This window comes from Eubalaena glacialis, chromosome 13 (genome assembly GCF_028564815.1).
Source record: "Eubalaena glacialis isolate mEubGla1 chromosome 13, mEubGla1.1.hap2.+ XY, whole genome shotgun sequence".
In the NCBI taxonomy this organism is placed as follows: Eukaryota; Metazoa; Chordata; class Mammalia; order Artiodactyla; family Balaenidae; genus Eubalaena; species Eubalaena glacialis.
Window position 1 is genome coordinate 72849760 of NC_083728.1, and position 14801 is coordinate 72864560.

The following is a 14801-nucleotide window of genomic DNA, read 5'->3' on the forward strand; positions in this document are numbered from 1 at the left end:
AGGGAAACTCAAGAAATTCCCCTGGCCACTTACTATTCAAAAACTAAGTTTTTTGTTCATCAATCCACTGAGAAACTGCTGCTGAGTTACCTCACTTGTTCATTTATGATCATGTCCAGGTGACTAGGACATCTCACCTGAGAAGACACAGATTTCGAAGACCCAACACAGCCAAAAATAAATATAAATAAATAAATTAATTTAAAAAAAAAAGAAGACACAGATTTGAGAAGAGCAAGAATGTTCTTCCACCTTCCTCATGAGAACGGCCCCCTCATCCTCCATAGACTGGCCCTCCCTCGAAGCCCACCTGGTTCCACCAAACCACAGCCGTTTATAATGAACATTGCATCAGCAAAAGGACCCCACACACACTTGATCCCTTTCACAATCCCCTCCATCCTTTATCCCAGAAAACAAAGACCTTCAGTTTTCCCTTTGCTAGATTTTGCCTTATATTCTCCCAATGCCTTAGACACATTAAAAGAAAGAAAGTCCCATCTGCACTTTCCTTCCGTGTATGTAAGTGGCTGTTTTGCTCAGTGATGAAGCTGACCTTGGGTGACAAGTCTTCCTGGTGTTTTGACAGAGCTATTGAACTCTATCAACAGAGAATTCAGTGGCTCACAGAAAACAGCAAGAAGGTAATAGATTTCATTCTTTGCCCCCTTTCACTCATTCCACCTGTACTTGTTAGAACCCTTTCAGATGCAAGTGCTAGACCTCCAATTTACATTAGCCAAAGCTAAAAAGGGAATTTCTAGACCTACAGAAATGAAAAACTCAAACACAGCTGTATCCGGGGGTTCAAATGATGTCATTCTTTGTCTCTGAGCTCTGCTTTCCCCTGGGTTAGTTTTACTCTCGGGAAGGCTCTCCCCAGTCTTGGGAAGATGGTCACCAGCAGCTCTAAGCTTACATGTCACCAGCTAAAGTGACATGTCAAAAAGGATCTCACCTTGCTTTCCTAGTACACCCTCCCAAGTCCTGGGATTGACACTCTCTGTACCAGTTTAGACCAGTCACCATAGCCAAGAGGATGAGATGCACTAACTGATTGGGCCTGGAACAAGTGCTCACTCCTGGGGAAAGACAGGGGGCGAGGGAAGTTGGGGGAGACTGGGTGAGACCCCCCCAAACCTCATGGACTGAGAAAAGGGAGACAGATGGCTGCACATGGAAAACCAGAATGCTGTTACCAGAAGAGGAAACAGATCCTGGGTGAGAACAGCAGAAATCCCCTGGACCGTTTAACCTCAGACCCCTAATGAGATTTATGATTAAGGCTGATCATCTGGACATAACTTTTGAAAGTTTGATTAAATGTTTTCCTTAGACCCAAAGAGTAGAAGAGTGATCATGGGCAAATTAACCTTTATTTTGCTTTATTATTTGTTTTAGCCTATATTCTTCCACTGATGCTTTTCTGGCCCACCATTTGCTTTCACCTTAGGCAATCCTCAACTCTTTTTTTAAACCCTGGGACAGGCAAGATGCTGAAATCCATGCTCCCCACCCCCAAGCCCCACCTCTACTACTCAGGCCGATTCCAGGGTGTAGTCTACATGTCAGATCCAGAACCATCTTCAGTTGCTTAGACAGGTCAGCAAATGCACATCTCCAGCTGTGGCATGCCCCCTCTGGTTGCACGTGGTAACACAGGCAGAGAGAACTGAGAGGGGTGAAATCCTCACCTACTCCACAAACATCCATTCAGGGAATGTTGCTCTCACCTGCCTACCCACATCACACCTGTCCTGGCACTTTTGACAAAGGGGGCAGGGATTGCTGGTTGGGTCCTTCTTCCCCTTACCCCTTTCTGATGGAGTTACCGCGGAGCCAGGAAACAAGCCCCGACTGGATTCCAGGGAAGCAATCACCTGTAAACCAGCTCATGAGTCTTCTGGGTGCTGGGGCACCTGGGGTGATGCATAGTCCATCACTGGGCCCAGTTCCCGACTCTGCTGTCAGCAAGGCCTCACTTCTCTGGGTGTCCGTTTCCATATCTGCAGAGGATAAAAGCAGGGGTTATTAACCGGTGGCATGCAGGCAGATCTGGCCCTACAACCATGTTTTTCTTGGCCTCCATAGTTTTATTTTTTGAATTAGTTGTCAAGATTTTAAAATCCTGATATTTCACTTTTATGTCTGCTTTCAGTCTTCTCTTGAAAAACTGGGACTATCTGGCATCACTGGGCTCCAATTCCCTCTTATTTACTTTTCCAGTTATTTCTATGGGATGAGTTTCTAGAATTTCAATGGCTAGGTTTAAGGGAATGCATGTTTGTTTGTTTTAAATTTATTTATTTTATTTTTTGCTGCGTTGGGTCTTTGTTGCTGCGCGCGGGCTTTCTCTAGTTGAGGCGAGCGGGGGCTACTCTTCGTTGCGGCGTGCGGGCTTCTCACTGCAGCGGCTTCTCTTGTTGCAGAGCACGGGCTCTAGGTGCAAGGGCTTCAGTAGTTGCAGCATTCTTCTATAAAATGGGTCTTCCTTCTGCAGCTTCTTGTTGAGGTCGGGGAGCGCTTGAACGTCTGCTACACAGAGCTGCCCAGTAAAAGGTTTGTAGAAGCACAAAGCTGTGCTGGTTGTTTCCACACGCCCTCTTTGGTTTTAGGCATTTGGCCTCATCAAGGGGGCCAGAGTTGGCATCCTCATTGATGTGTCAGCTGTCAGCAGTGGCCCTCAGAAGGAGGAGTTCCAAAATGACTTCATGGTAAGTCTCTCTGGCACAGAGAAGGACCTGGAACTGGCACCTCCACCCCACCCTCCCCTTGTGAGCTTGCTAATGGGCTTTGTTTATAGCAAGTGCAAAATGGAGTGTTTTGCAAAGAACAGTTCACACTTAATTAGCACCTACAGTTAAAAAAATATATGTTGAGTTCTGCAAAACCCAGCCTCAGGGTCTTTCTCAGCTGCGGTGTGAGCTTCTAGTATTCACACCACAGCAGTCCCTACTAATCTGATTTTGTCTCAAGAGCCCGGAAAGAGGGCATGCAGGCAGTAATCAGTTGGACTGACTTCAGCACAGCACGGGCTTCCGGCCTCTTCCAGACAAGGAGCTATCCTGCTTCCTTTGGCCGTAACTCAGAAGCTAAGAACTCTAGGGTCAAACCCCAGGCACCTCCACCGCTTCTCGGCTGTGTGACCGTGTTACCTCATCTGTAAAACAGGGAAGATGACAGTCGCCACCTCCCAGGGTCACCAGAGGACAAAAGGAGTTCATGCAAATTAAGTGCTCAGTACAGAGTCTGGCATCGAAAAAAGCCTCTGTAGTCTCTGTGAAGTGATATGGAGGGTCTGTTTTCCTAGAGGAACCTCTAGAGCTTTGAATGAGACCTTAGCAGCAACAGCTGGTCCCAGGACTCTTTAGAGCGATCAACATGGGCCAGTTTCCAGACTTGTCCCTTGTTCCTGGTCTCAGCAGGTGTCAGGGAACAGGTGTCAGTGCAGGCCCCCCTTCCTGACAGGTCCCAGGGCCCGGTTTCCAAAGATCCCCCAGCTGGGCTGGTCCAGTCTTAGCCAGGGCAAGGCTCGTGTTGGCAGTAACAGGTGAAGTTTGTAGCTGGCCGGGAAGAAGAGGGATGTTATCTTATTGTTGGATACTCACCAGGTTGAGCCTGAGAGCATCCAATGGGTTGGCCCCGCACCCATCGCTCTATCCCCAACTCACACGCCCGGGACAGAAACCGCTGCCCCCGACCTCCGTTCTCCTCCCTGGGTGCCACAGTGAAGTGCTGAGGGTCCAACCACAGCACACGCCGAGGTGGGTGCTCATCCCACCGCACCCGTGACCCAAGTGCGCAGCTGCGGCAGAAGAGCACGTGGTCTGCGCTCAGCGGGAGTGAGGGCCCAGCTCCCGGACTGGCCCGCCAAGCCGCGGGCTGACCGCCCAGGCCCCATACCCGCCACGCACAGCCAGGAGCAGGCTGGAATGGGCAGCAAGCAAATGTCAACGTGGGGCTACTAAGCTGGGCCTTAAGCGACCCTGTTTCAGCACGGCTCACACCCCAGGCCGGAGGGCCCAGCCACAGCGTGAGAGGTGGAGCCAGGCTCCACGTGGCCCGCGGCTCTGGCAGCCAGCGATGTCCTTTTGCCCACCAGAGCCTCATTGATGAGCAGCTGAGCCACAAGGAGAAGCTGTACGTCCTGTCCTTCGGTACCACCACCGCCACATTGTGGCCCAGCCCGGTGGAAGTCGGCACCTCCAGGTGAGTGACTGCCCCGCCTTAGCCCGGATGTCTACCTGGTCATCTTCCTCCCTAAGTGTTAGTGTCTTTACTGCATGATTAAAGTGCAAGACCCCCAACAGATAAGTGAGACAATTCACAAAAGCAGAAACACAGGGAGCCAATAACTTTTGGAAAAGTCACCCCACGAGCACCACAAAATGAAAAGACGAGACACCATTTTTACCCAGAAAACTAGCAAGGTAGTTTTATTATTATGAAAATAATACATGCTCATTTTCAAAAACTGGAACAGAATAAAAGGATAAATAATAGCAGATGAGTCTCCCTCTTACCTAGTTCTCCCTCACCTCCCAATAACCGTTTCTTCTATCAACTTCCACAGTCTTTGCACATACATGTATCTGTGTGTTTATCCTCTCTCATTTAAACATAATCAGGAGCACATTACACTGTTTTGCATCTTGGCTTTGCACCTAATCTTGACTGTCATTTTCTCTCAGTACACAGAGATCAACCTCATCCTTTTTAATAGCTGCATAGTATTCCACTGTGTAGATATACTGTAATTTATTGAGCTAGTCCTTTGGGAGTTTCTGGTTAGGAGGGTTTTTTGCAGGTGGGGAGAGGGGGAAGGTAAGAATTTCTACTTACTTATGCCAGTAAATAGATATCTCTTTTCCATGAAGGGAATAGCCTTGATCATCCACCATGTGTTAGGTGCCATGCTTGGCACTTCACATGTACTCTCTTACTTAATATTTATAGCCAACACATGGGATAGGATTACTATCCCTGTTTTGCAGATGAGGAGACTGGGACTCAGGTTAGGGAACTTTTCCAAAATGGCAGAGTCAGGATTGGATTCCAAAGCCCAGAGCGGATCCCAGGGAAAAACACATGCTTGGGTTTCTGGGACGGAGGTCCCCTTGCCCAGCACTAGTGTAAAGAGGAGCCCTTCCGGGTAGAGAAGTGCCGGTTCAGGCAGCGCAGGCTTTGAATCCTGGCTCTGACAGTTACTGGGGGATCTTGACAGGTCCTTTAACTCCCTTATTAGCAGAATGAGGCAAGGACAACTGTTTCTCACAGAGTTGTTGTGAAGATGAGTGAAAAATGAGTACTTGGCACGGGGCAGGTACTCAGTGGGTAAGAGTGTTTTTTACTGTGATTTCCACTCTTGTTCAACCCCCGAGCTCTGGAATGTCAGACCTGGAAGTCACCTTGAGACCATCTAGCCAAGAGTTCCTCAACTGCAATTATTCCTGGTCCTCCCTTGTGATTTTTGTCATATCCCTGCCACCTGAACTATTATTTACTCTGTGCCACTTGTACTATTATCGATTTTTTAAAATATCAACGCTATATTTACTTTGAAGGCAACTATCAATACCATAACTGAGAAGCCCGTATCACTTGCCATAATTAGAAAGTTGCTATAAAAATAAATAGAATGAAAGCAGACAAAATAATGTTATTAAATTCCAGCTTGAAACCTATTGGCTAGAGAGGGCGCCAGGCCTGGGATTTGTTCTCTTTGTTTAAAAGGGAGATTCAAACAGTTATAATAATGAAAGACAGACTTACTGGCAACGAGCTGAGGGGTCTTTTTTGCAGGGGGAGGTCAGACTGAAAGAGAAATGGAAAGAGAAGGGCTGTCTCACTAGTGCCACATGAGGCATTTAACCAAGAAAGCTCTGTGTTATGTCATTTTCCCTGTTGCGAGTGGTGTGCATCCCAACCCATGTGGAATGTAGCCACACAGCCTCGGTGCCTTCTCTTCAAGCCCTCTTAGGGTTAAGGGATTAACTCTGTGCTTCAGGCGGAGGTCTGCCTCCCAGGAGAGTTGGAGGGGAAAGGAGCTTAGCCCCAGACCCCCATATGGCAGAGTCTCTAGAAGCTCAGGCCCTAGAGTCACACCTGGTTTGAAATCTCAGTGTTGCCAGCTGCTTACAGTATCACCTTGGGCAAGTCCTAACTCTGAGACTCAGTTTCCTCATCTATAAAATGGGAATAAAGGTATCCACCTCAAAGAATGATTGTTAGATTTATACCAGCTCTTACCTGTCCTGGGCCTGGCCCCTAGTAAGAGTTATTAGGTTGTTATCCTCTCCCCCAGCCTCCAGGAACTCAAGCTCTGGGTAAAGAAACTGCAGCCTGACAGAGGCAGCAATCTGCTGCAAGCCCTGAAGAAAATCTTCGCTCTGAAGGGGCTGAATTCTCTGGTGACCATAATGGGAAGCTGGTAGGTCTCCTTTCCTAAGCTGATAACATGAAGGGGTTGGAGAACCAAACCATTGTTAGAGAAAAGACCATAAAGACTCTTCACGTATGCTTGAGAGAAGGATTGTGTTTCCAGGCCATTTGTCCACAGATGCTGGGGCAGGGCAGCCAGGGTGGCCAGGCCTGTGGCCCGCTCAGCCCTGCATCTTACACAGGTGACCCGGGACACAGGTGGTTGATTAGATTTGGTAGATGTTCCTTGGGAATTACCATTTTGCTGGGGAATGTCCTCAGGCTGAGGTGTCCCCTTCTCTTCTTCCGTCTTCTGCACAGCCCAGATCAGCCTTCTGAAATCCTGTCCGAGTACATCCAACAGTCCACCATAGGAAGGGACCTCATCACCCACATCGTCACCTACAAATGCGATGATCAGGTGCCCCCTGTAAGTATCGAGATTCTCCAAGGCTTCCCTTAGATTGGCTATAGAGAGCTGGGCCAGCCTTTGAGGCCCCCAAGCTGCGGACCAGAACACAACTCTCCTTATACCTAGTTCTCCTGTTGGTAAGCTCAGTTGGGAGGCTCAGACGAGGAGAAAGTTTGTTAAGGTACCGGCATGGCCCTAGTGACGGCTCACCCTGTCACCATCCCCGCAGGCTGTTCTGAAGAACCTTGCAGAAGCTCTTGGGGGCTACTACCACTGCTACAGCCCAGAGACAGAGGTAAGCCCTTGGGCCAACATACTGCCCCCTCCTCCCATCCCTGCCTGCCTCCAAGGTTGTGCCTGGGGAATCTGGGCCAGACAGACCATGCTGTGTGTGTACTTGCTTTCCCCCCTCCCCAACTCAGAGGGTTTACAAAGGTAAAATCAGGTTAAAATGAATATGTGGGAAGAACAGAAACAACATGAAGTCACAAGAGATCCTTTTGTCGGTGTGTATGATGAGTTGATTACACGCCGGTAGAATCCTGAATCCCTATCCAGTTGTCATCAACATGGGTCCCACCCCACCTCTGCTCCCACCAGCGCTCTGAGTCTGAAGCAGTTGCTTCAGTTCTCTCTCCTAGATGGACCCCACCTACTGCAGGAGACGCACAGCAATCAATTCTGAATGAGCAAGTAATTCTGTACCAATCCATCCATTAGTGTCCTTGTCCCGGTTAATAATAACATCGCGTACTCCGTGTCCACAATGGAGGTGACAGTTAACAAATGTGTGTATAGATCCACTTGGCAGATTGAGAATCCAGCCGTCCGCTCAGCTAATAGACTGTGCCTTGCCTGCTAACCTAACCGCCGTGAGCACGTGAATATTTGCATCTCACAAGTATGTTCAAGGGTCGAAAAGTCGGACATTTCCCACGAGGGAGCCAAGGTCAGGCAACATTTTCCTTGGGCAGAACCCCTTCTTGTTACCTCATTGCCCAGACTCTAGAGGAGTCACAGACTCCAGGGGCTAGGAAAGTACAGTGAGTGAATGAAACTGGCTGGTTTAAGAAATATTTTCTGTTAAAACCTGTGAACCTCTTGGCTTATCTGTTGTTTTTCCACTCTTGGTAGAGGTATGGGTAAAACAAATTTCATTGTCTTCGTTATTATGGGCAAAACAACAGTGCAAAGGTGACCAAAAATGACAACTGATTCTGATGGGGACACAACAGTGAGCGGTATGGAGTGTGGTGAACGAAACAGCACTTGCCGCAGCTAAAGAGGCACCTCCGCGCAGCCCCAGCCGGGTGTTCTGTAGGAGTGTGACCACCACTGTTGCCAGGTCTTCTGATTTTTCAACAGGAGCCAGAAACCTGGATTTTTGTATGTGTGTGATTTCTTTACATTTTTTAAAAATTGCGGTGAAATTCTCATAACATAAAGTGAACAATCAAGGGCAGTTAGTACATTCACAGTGTTGTGCAATCACCACCTTTATTTAGCTCCAAAATATTTCCATCCCCCCAAGAGGAAACTCTGTACCTATTAAAGCAGTGACTCCCTGTTCCCCCTCCCCTGCAGCCCCAGGTAACCACCAATCTGCTTTCTGTCTCTAGGGATTTACTTATTCTGGATATTTCATATAAATGGAATCATACACCTTTCATGTCCATCTTCTTTCACTTAGCATCATGTTTTCAAGGTTCATCTATGTTGTAGCCTGTATCAGAACTTTGTTCCTTTTGGGTTGAATAATATTCCATTTTCTGGATATACTACACTTTGTTTATCCATTCATCAGTCAATGGACATTTGAGCTGTTGTGAACTGGTATGATTATTGGTGTACAAGTATCTGAGTCCCTGTTTTCAATTACTGTAGGTATAAAGCTAGGAGTAGAAATGCTGGGTCAGGTAGTAATTCTGTTTAATTTCTTGAGGAGCCACCAAACAGTTCTCCACAGCAGCTGCACCATTTTACAGTTCCACCCTCATCCCACAGTTCCAGTTCCTCCTCCTCCTCCTCCTATTATTATTATTATTATTATTATTGTCATCCTAGAGGGTGTAAAGTGTTTCTTCACATTTTTAAGGCTAGACAGCCCTTCAATTGTTTAAAAACACTGCAAGCCAATACTGTACAAATGGAACACTGACTTCCGCAGGCTCTGTCCTGCACATGGACCCCGGTGTATAACATCCGCTTTAAAGAGCCTGCCGCTCCGCCTTAGGGATTCACGTGGCTGCCTGTCCTTTCCCGCCTTGGCCACTGCCGGTAGCCAGGTGACTTCTGCCTGACTGATTGCCCTCGCCACCCCCAGATCTACAGCAGCCGGGAGGTGGATGAGCTCCTGGCAGAAATCCAGAAGGCCCAGAGCCTCCGGGGCCACGTCCAAGCCCTGCACCAGAGCGCCCCCTGGGAGGAGCCGACCGGCTTGATGCACGAGGTAGGCGGTGAGAGCCCCAAGCTCAGACCTTCCGCGGAGGCGCGCAGCTGGCCTCACCGTGCTCTCCTGTCTCACCTGTCACGCAAGGGCGCGGCTGCCAGGCCTCCCGCGTCCCGAAAATGGAACAAAGCGAGGCCCCGCCCCCCCGCTGTCCCAACAGCTGTGAGCTGCCCAGGCCTCCGCTGGAAGGATCCTGGTGGATTTTCTAACTGAAAGATTTATTTCAGAGAAAGGCCAGCAGGCTCCTGCCACCCCTTCCCCCTATCACTGCCCTTCCCTTTCCCCCAGTTTGGAGAACGATGAAAACCTCAACCACAGAGGGTAGGCTGTCTTTAAGACGGTCTTCCCACCAGTATCTCATTCAGGGCAAAGGCCCTGCTTGAGGACGCTTAATTTAACATCAGCAGAGTAACTCAGAAAGCTTATGGGCACAACCACCGTTAAAGCTGCGTACCGAAGAGAATTGGGAATGCGTTTATAGCTTCACAGAATGAATGTATGGATTTGGGGCACCAGACATTTTGACCTGGCTGGATGTAGTGAAAGAAACACAGCCCCTAGACTGGGATTTTAAATTTTAGTTTCAGCTCTTCTACTGATTATCTAAAACAATAACAATAATTATTAGTATTATAATAGTTTTCATTTGCTGAGTGCTCACTATAAGATGGGCACAATGCTTAATTCTTTAAATGCCTCATTTTATCTTTACAACAACAGTCTGTGGTACGTATGTTATTACTCCCATTTTACAGATGAGAAAACTGAAGTTAAGAGTTTAAATAATTTGCCTGAGATCACAGAGGGAAGCTGATTAGTCTCAATTGAACCCAGGTCTGTTTGATGCCAAAACCTTGCCAGATGTTTCCCAAAATGAAACACATGTACTACTTGTAGTTTGCAAGATGATTATAAGGTGATACATAGATTAATATTCTTTTCAATGTTATGCATTTAAAACTAGCTCATTATGGCAGAAATAGATCTTTCTAAAATTATTTAAGTACAAAAAAGGAAGTCAAAAATTAAAATTGAAATTAACATTAATTTCAATTAATATTATTAAAATTAGTGATTAAAAAGATTTATCTGTTTGATTTTTAAAATATTAAGTAAATAACAGTACAGTGGTACTCATAGCAAAGTTCGTGAAGGAGGTGCTCGAATGTCTGAAGTTTGGGAATTGCTGTTCTGTGTTTTCCTCATACACGAGCTATGTGATTTAACCTCTCAGAACCTCAGGTTTTTGGTTGTAAATGTGGGCGAGGGAGGCTGGGCTAGATCAGGGCTCCCTAAATGATTTGGTGCAGGAGTTACTTTTCAGTTCCCTGGAGCCTCATGTTTTGAGCCCTCGGCAGGGCCACCTGTCATCTTGGAGTCCGAGGTGCTTATCTTAATGGTAAGGGTGGGAAGGGGTGAGGAGGGCGGACAAATGAAAGAGGAAGTGAGTTTCTGGGTACATCTCTCTCTTCTCCTGGAAATTCCAGAAATCTCCTGAGAAGCAGATGGGGATAGTGGGAGGGGAAGGCAGAACTGCCTTTAGTTTACCAGGTTATGTTTTAAGATGCTCCCTTGGATGGGTGGGGGAGACTGTGGACTTTCCAGCTGTAAAATATGATTATGTAAGGATGATTTTTCATTTCAATTAGATTTCCACAGAGATTGCAAAGAGGCCACTCACGAGTCTCTTGCCTAAACCCCCAAAGCATGAGGATCCCCTCACAATTGAGTTCCCAAACTTGGACAAGACTTCTGCAGAATGGCTAAAGACCAATAGCCTGAAAGGTAAATACCCAAAGAGGGTAGAACCCAGGACTCAGGTGACTAACCGAAAGGAATGAACCCTTTGGGGCTTCATGAGTAGTGCCTCAAACCCCACCATTTATTTTTACAGCCAAGAAGCTAAGCCTTTATCAGGTTCTGGCACCCAATGCATTCTCTCCCGTGGAGGAATTTGTGCCTATTCTCCGGAAGACAGTATCATCAACTATCTATGAGGTAACTCAGATTCAGAGTTCTGTCCAGTCCTTTGCAGGGGAACTCCTGTGTGGTATTTCCTTTCTGAAATGTTCAGGAAATAGAAGTCATAAGACAGAGCCCAAGGAGCAAGGGCCTGAGGGCCTGGAGTGGGGTGGAGGCGTTCCACCCAGGACTCTAGAACTCTCATCAAATCTACTCTAACTGCTGTTTTTCAAAGATACGAAAATGAAACTTGGGAGATTGGGGTAAGAGGGAGTATATTGGGCACCACGGTCGCCTCCTCCACGGAGGTTTTCCTCCTCCCCATTCAGAACACACTCTCTTTGTGTCCTCGCTGTACCTTGTACAGACTTCTACTATCGCTCCTGTAATGCGCTAATGTGTGTATTTGTTACATGTCTAATCCCCACCAAAGTATGAGCCCTTTAAAAGAAAAAGCTCTTCTCCAACCCTCTATCCCCGATATCTAGTACAAGTAAGCACTCAGTGAATGGTGGCTGAGTGGGTGGAAGGAAGGATGGAAAGAAGAATGAAAAGGATGAATGAGCGGATGAATGGAAATGATGAATGAATAGGTAAAAGAATGGATAGATGGTTGGATGGATGGATGGAAAAGTGAACAGATGGAAGGATGGGAGGGAAAATGAAAGGATGGATGACAGGATAAAGTAAAAAAGATGAAAGGATGGGGACTTCCCTGGTAGTCCAGTGGTTAAGACTCTGCACTCCCAATGCAGGGGGCCCGGGTTCAATCGCTGGTCAGGGAACTAGATCCCACATGCCGCAACCAAGATCCCGCACATGGAAACGAAGGTCCCATGTGCTGCAACTAAGACCCGGGCACAGCCAAATAAATATATTAATTAATTAAATAAATATTTTTTAAAAAAGACGAAAGAATGAAGGTAAAGATTAAAGGAAAGGTGGAAGGAGGGAAAAATGGAAGGACGGTATAATGGTAATGGGTGAATAGAAAGATCAGTGGAGGGACTTCCCTGGTGACCCAGTGGTTGAGACTCTGCGCTCCCACTGCAGGGGGCATGGGTTCGATCCCTGGTCGGAGAACTAGGATCCCACATGCCGCACCGTGCGGTCAAAAAAAAAAAGAAAGAAAAAGAAAAGGAAGGAAAAGAAAGATCAGTGGAAAGGCAGAAGAATGAAAGGAAAGAGAGAGTGTGGGGATGTAGAGTTCTGGCAGCCCATGGATGGATGACTAGATGGAAGGAGTGATAGTTAGAGGTATGACAACTTGGTGGAGGATGAAAGAACAAAATGAACAAATTTGATTTTCAAAGTGTCCATGAAGGCCCATCTGGGTTCCCAAACCTAAGAACTCATGGCTAGTATGTTTTAAGGTCTGCAACTCTGCTATTACCAAACCTCCAACCATATCTTGTAGTAAAGACTCTGATGTTCAGAAGAGCCTCCTGAGAAGGGAGCTGGGTTGCTGTCAGGCACAGTTCATTCAGGGGACTGTATCCTGAAGGCCCTCTGCTGCCAGCTCCAGACAAGGCAATGGCCTGGTGTGTGGGGAAGAGGGGCATAATCCAACCCCAGATGTGCTAAGAGCCCATTGCCCTCTCTTGCATCTCACTTGGAGAGCCCAGTGGCCAATTTAAACTTAAAATCCTTCCCCACCTGTGCTTCTGTTCACCTGCTCCCCTCCTGGCCACACCTGAGTGCAGAAGGCAATGGTACAATTTGAATGGCATGATGGGACAATGAAGAATATTCACGTGGACCTGCCCTTCCTGTATGAGTACCAGGTCAGTGGTGGGTCCCATCAGTCAGAATATGGGGTGCGGGGAGGGAGATGGGTGGAATGTGGAGGCACCAAGCCCCTGACTGAACTCCCTCTTATAAACAGAGGCTGTGCTCCACCCACAAGCCCCTCTGGAGCTTTCTCCACCTCCTCCCCAGGCAGGGACCTGGATGCCAGGCAGGGACCTGGATGCCAGGCAGGGACCTGGATCAAAAGCCTCTGATCCTTTGGGTCAATATTTACCTCCTCCCCATTTGAGGCGATGAAATACTTTGACTCTTCCCTTCCTGATCTTGTGGCAGACTCGTCCATGCTTTAGCGGAATGTTTGTACTGCCTGGATACCCATGGCCTTGACACAGCATTCCCAGAAACCAAGTGGGGTACACCCCCTTCCCCCAGACCCCTTAATCGGCCATGCTCTGCGCAGTCGCTCACTGTGTGTGGCGCATGAGTTTGCAGAAACAGCTCAGCAGAGCTACGCGGATGTATGAGAGACGGATCGAGTGGCTCTCCTTGGCCAGCAGAAGAATCTGGGGCACCGTCTGCGAAAAAAGGTACCTTCCCCCAGTAGTGCTCTTGTCCTTCATGGGTGTCATGTGTGACACAGCACTCAACCAACTCATGAATTCCCTGTTGGTAGCATCAGAAGCCATCATTTAGATTAAGGATCAGTAATCACTCAGCAGAACCCCTGGAGGGAAAAGTCACCACCATCATCCCCAACATCAACAATAGCATCACTCAATATCAACAATGTCACTCGGGAATCTTTCTGTTAAAAAGCAACAGAAACTAAGTGCAAATTGACTTAAACAAATCAGGGAAGTCTGGTTAAGGTAACTGAAAATTCTAGACTAGATTTGATAGCTGTCTTCAGGCATGGCTTGATCCAGAGGTTCATGCATGTCAGGAATCTCTCTCCATCCCTCAGCTCTGTTTTCCTCTCTGTTCGCTTTGTTTTCAGGCTGGCTATCCCCTCCAGGTAGCAAGATAGCCACCCAAAGCTCCCAACTTCCTTCCTTCCAGTTTAGCACTCCCAGGGCTTGGGGCAAGGGTCCATCCCTGAGCTATTCACTAGGGCCAAGAGGGCTTGATGTTCTGATTGCCTGGGGTCAAACGTCCACTCTTAAAGCTTGGGCTGGCGTCAGCTCTACCCAACTCAAATGGACTGTTAGAGACAGAGGTATTCCCCCTCCTCGCCCCCCAAAAATCAAGATGCTGCTGTGAGAAGAGGTAATGGATGCTGAGTAGGGAGAACCAATAGGTATCCAAAATATCATTATCACTTCCATACCTTACTTGATGCCTTACCACTAACCAAGTATTATGCTTTGTAATACTATTCATCTATTATATCATTTAATTCTCAAAGCAACCCTATGAAGAGTCTCATTATAAATAGTTTATAGTTAAATATGCCAAGGATCAGAGAGGTATTGTGACTTGCCTAAGGCCACACAGGAAGTGGGACTTGAACCAAAGCCTTCTGACTCTCTATCCAGTGGATTTTCTTTTGCTATCCATAGCTGCCTCAAAATGAGAATGGGGGGGAGGAGATGGGACTATAAGATCTGAAGTAATAAAAGGAGAAGGCTGAAAAGCACTAGAGATCTTAAAACAGAGAGAGAAAATAATAAGATACATTTCCCCAGAGGCCCCAGTTATGCCTAATTCCCCATCTAACTTGCTTAGCTTGTTTCTGTTTTCCCTTCATAGACCCCCAACCTATAATAATATTGAATGCTAGTAATTTAAAACAAGGAAATGTACAAAATC

General features: G+C 47.2%; 1 protein-coding gene across 1 annotated transcript in view; it reads left to right on the top strand.

Moving 5' to 3' along the window:
• Positions 1-14801, top strand: part of VWA3A (von Willebrand factor A domain containing 3A) — a 51110-nt gene that overhangs the window by 15883 nt on the left and 20426 nt on the right. The window contains exons 8-18 of the mRNA XM_061207856.1: positions 590-644; positions 2616-2714; positions 4103-4209; positions 6305-6430; positions 6742-6850; positions 7062-7127; positions 9156-9281; positions 10931-11066; positions 11176-11279; positions 12947-13027; positions 13485-13579. Of these exons, the coding sequence (XP_061063839.1) occupies positions 590-644; positions 2616-2714; positions 4103-4209; positions 6305-6430; positions 6742-6850; positions 7062-7127; positions 9156-9281; positions 10931-11066; positions 11176-11279; positions 12947-13027; positions 13485-13579 (1104 nt within the window). The remainder of the gene's footprint in view (positions 1-589; positions 645-2615; positions 2715-4102; positions 4210-6304; positions 6431-6741; positions 6851-7061; positions 7128-9155; positions 9282-10930; positions 11067-11175; positions 11280-12946; positions 13028-13484; positions 13580-14801) is intronic.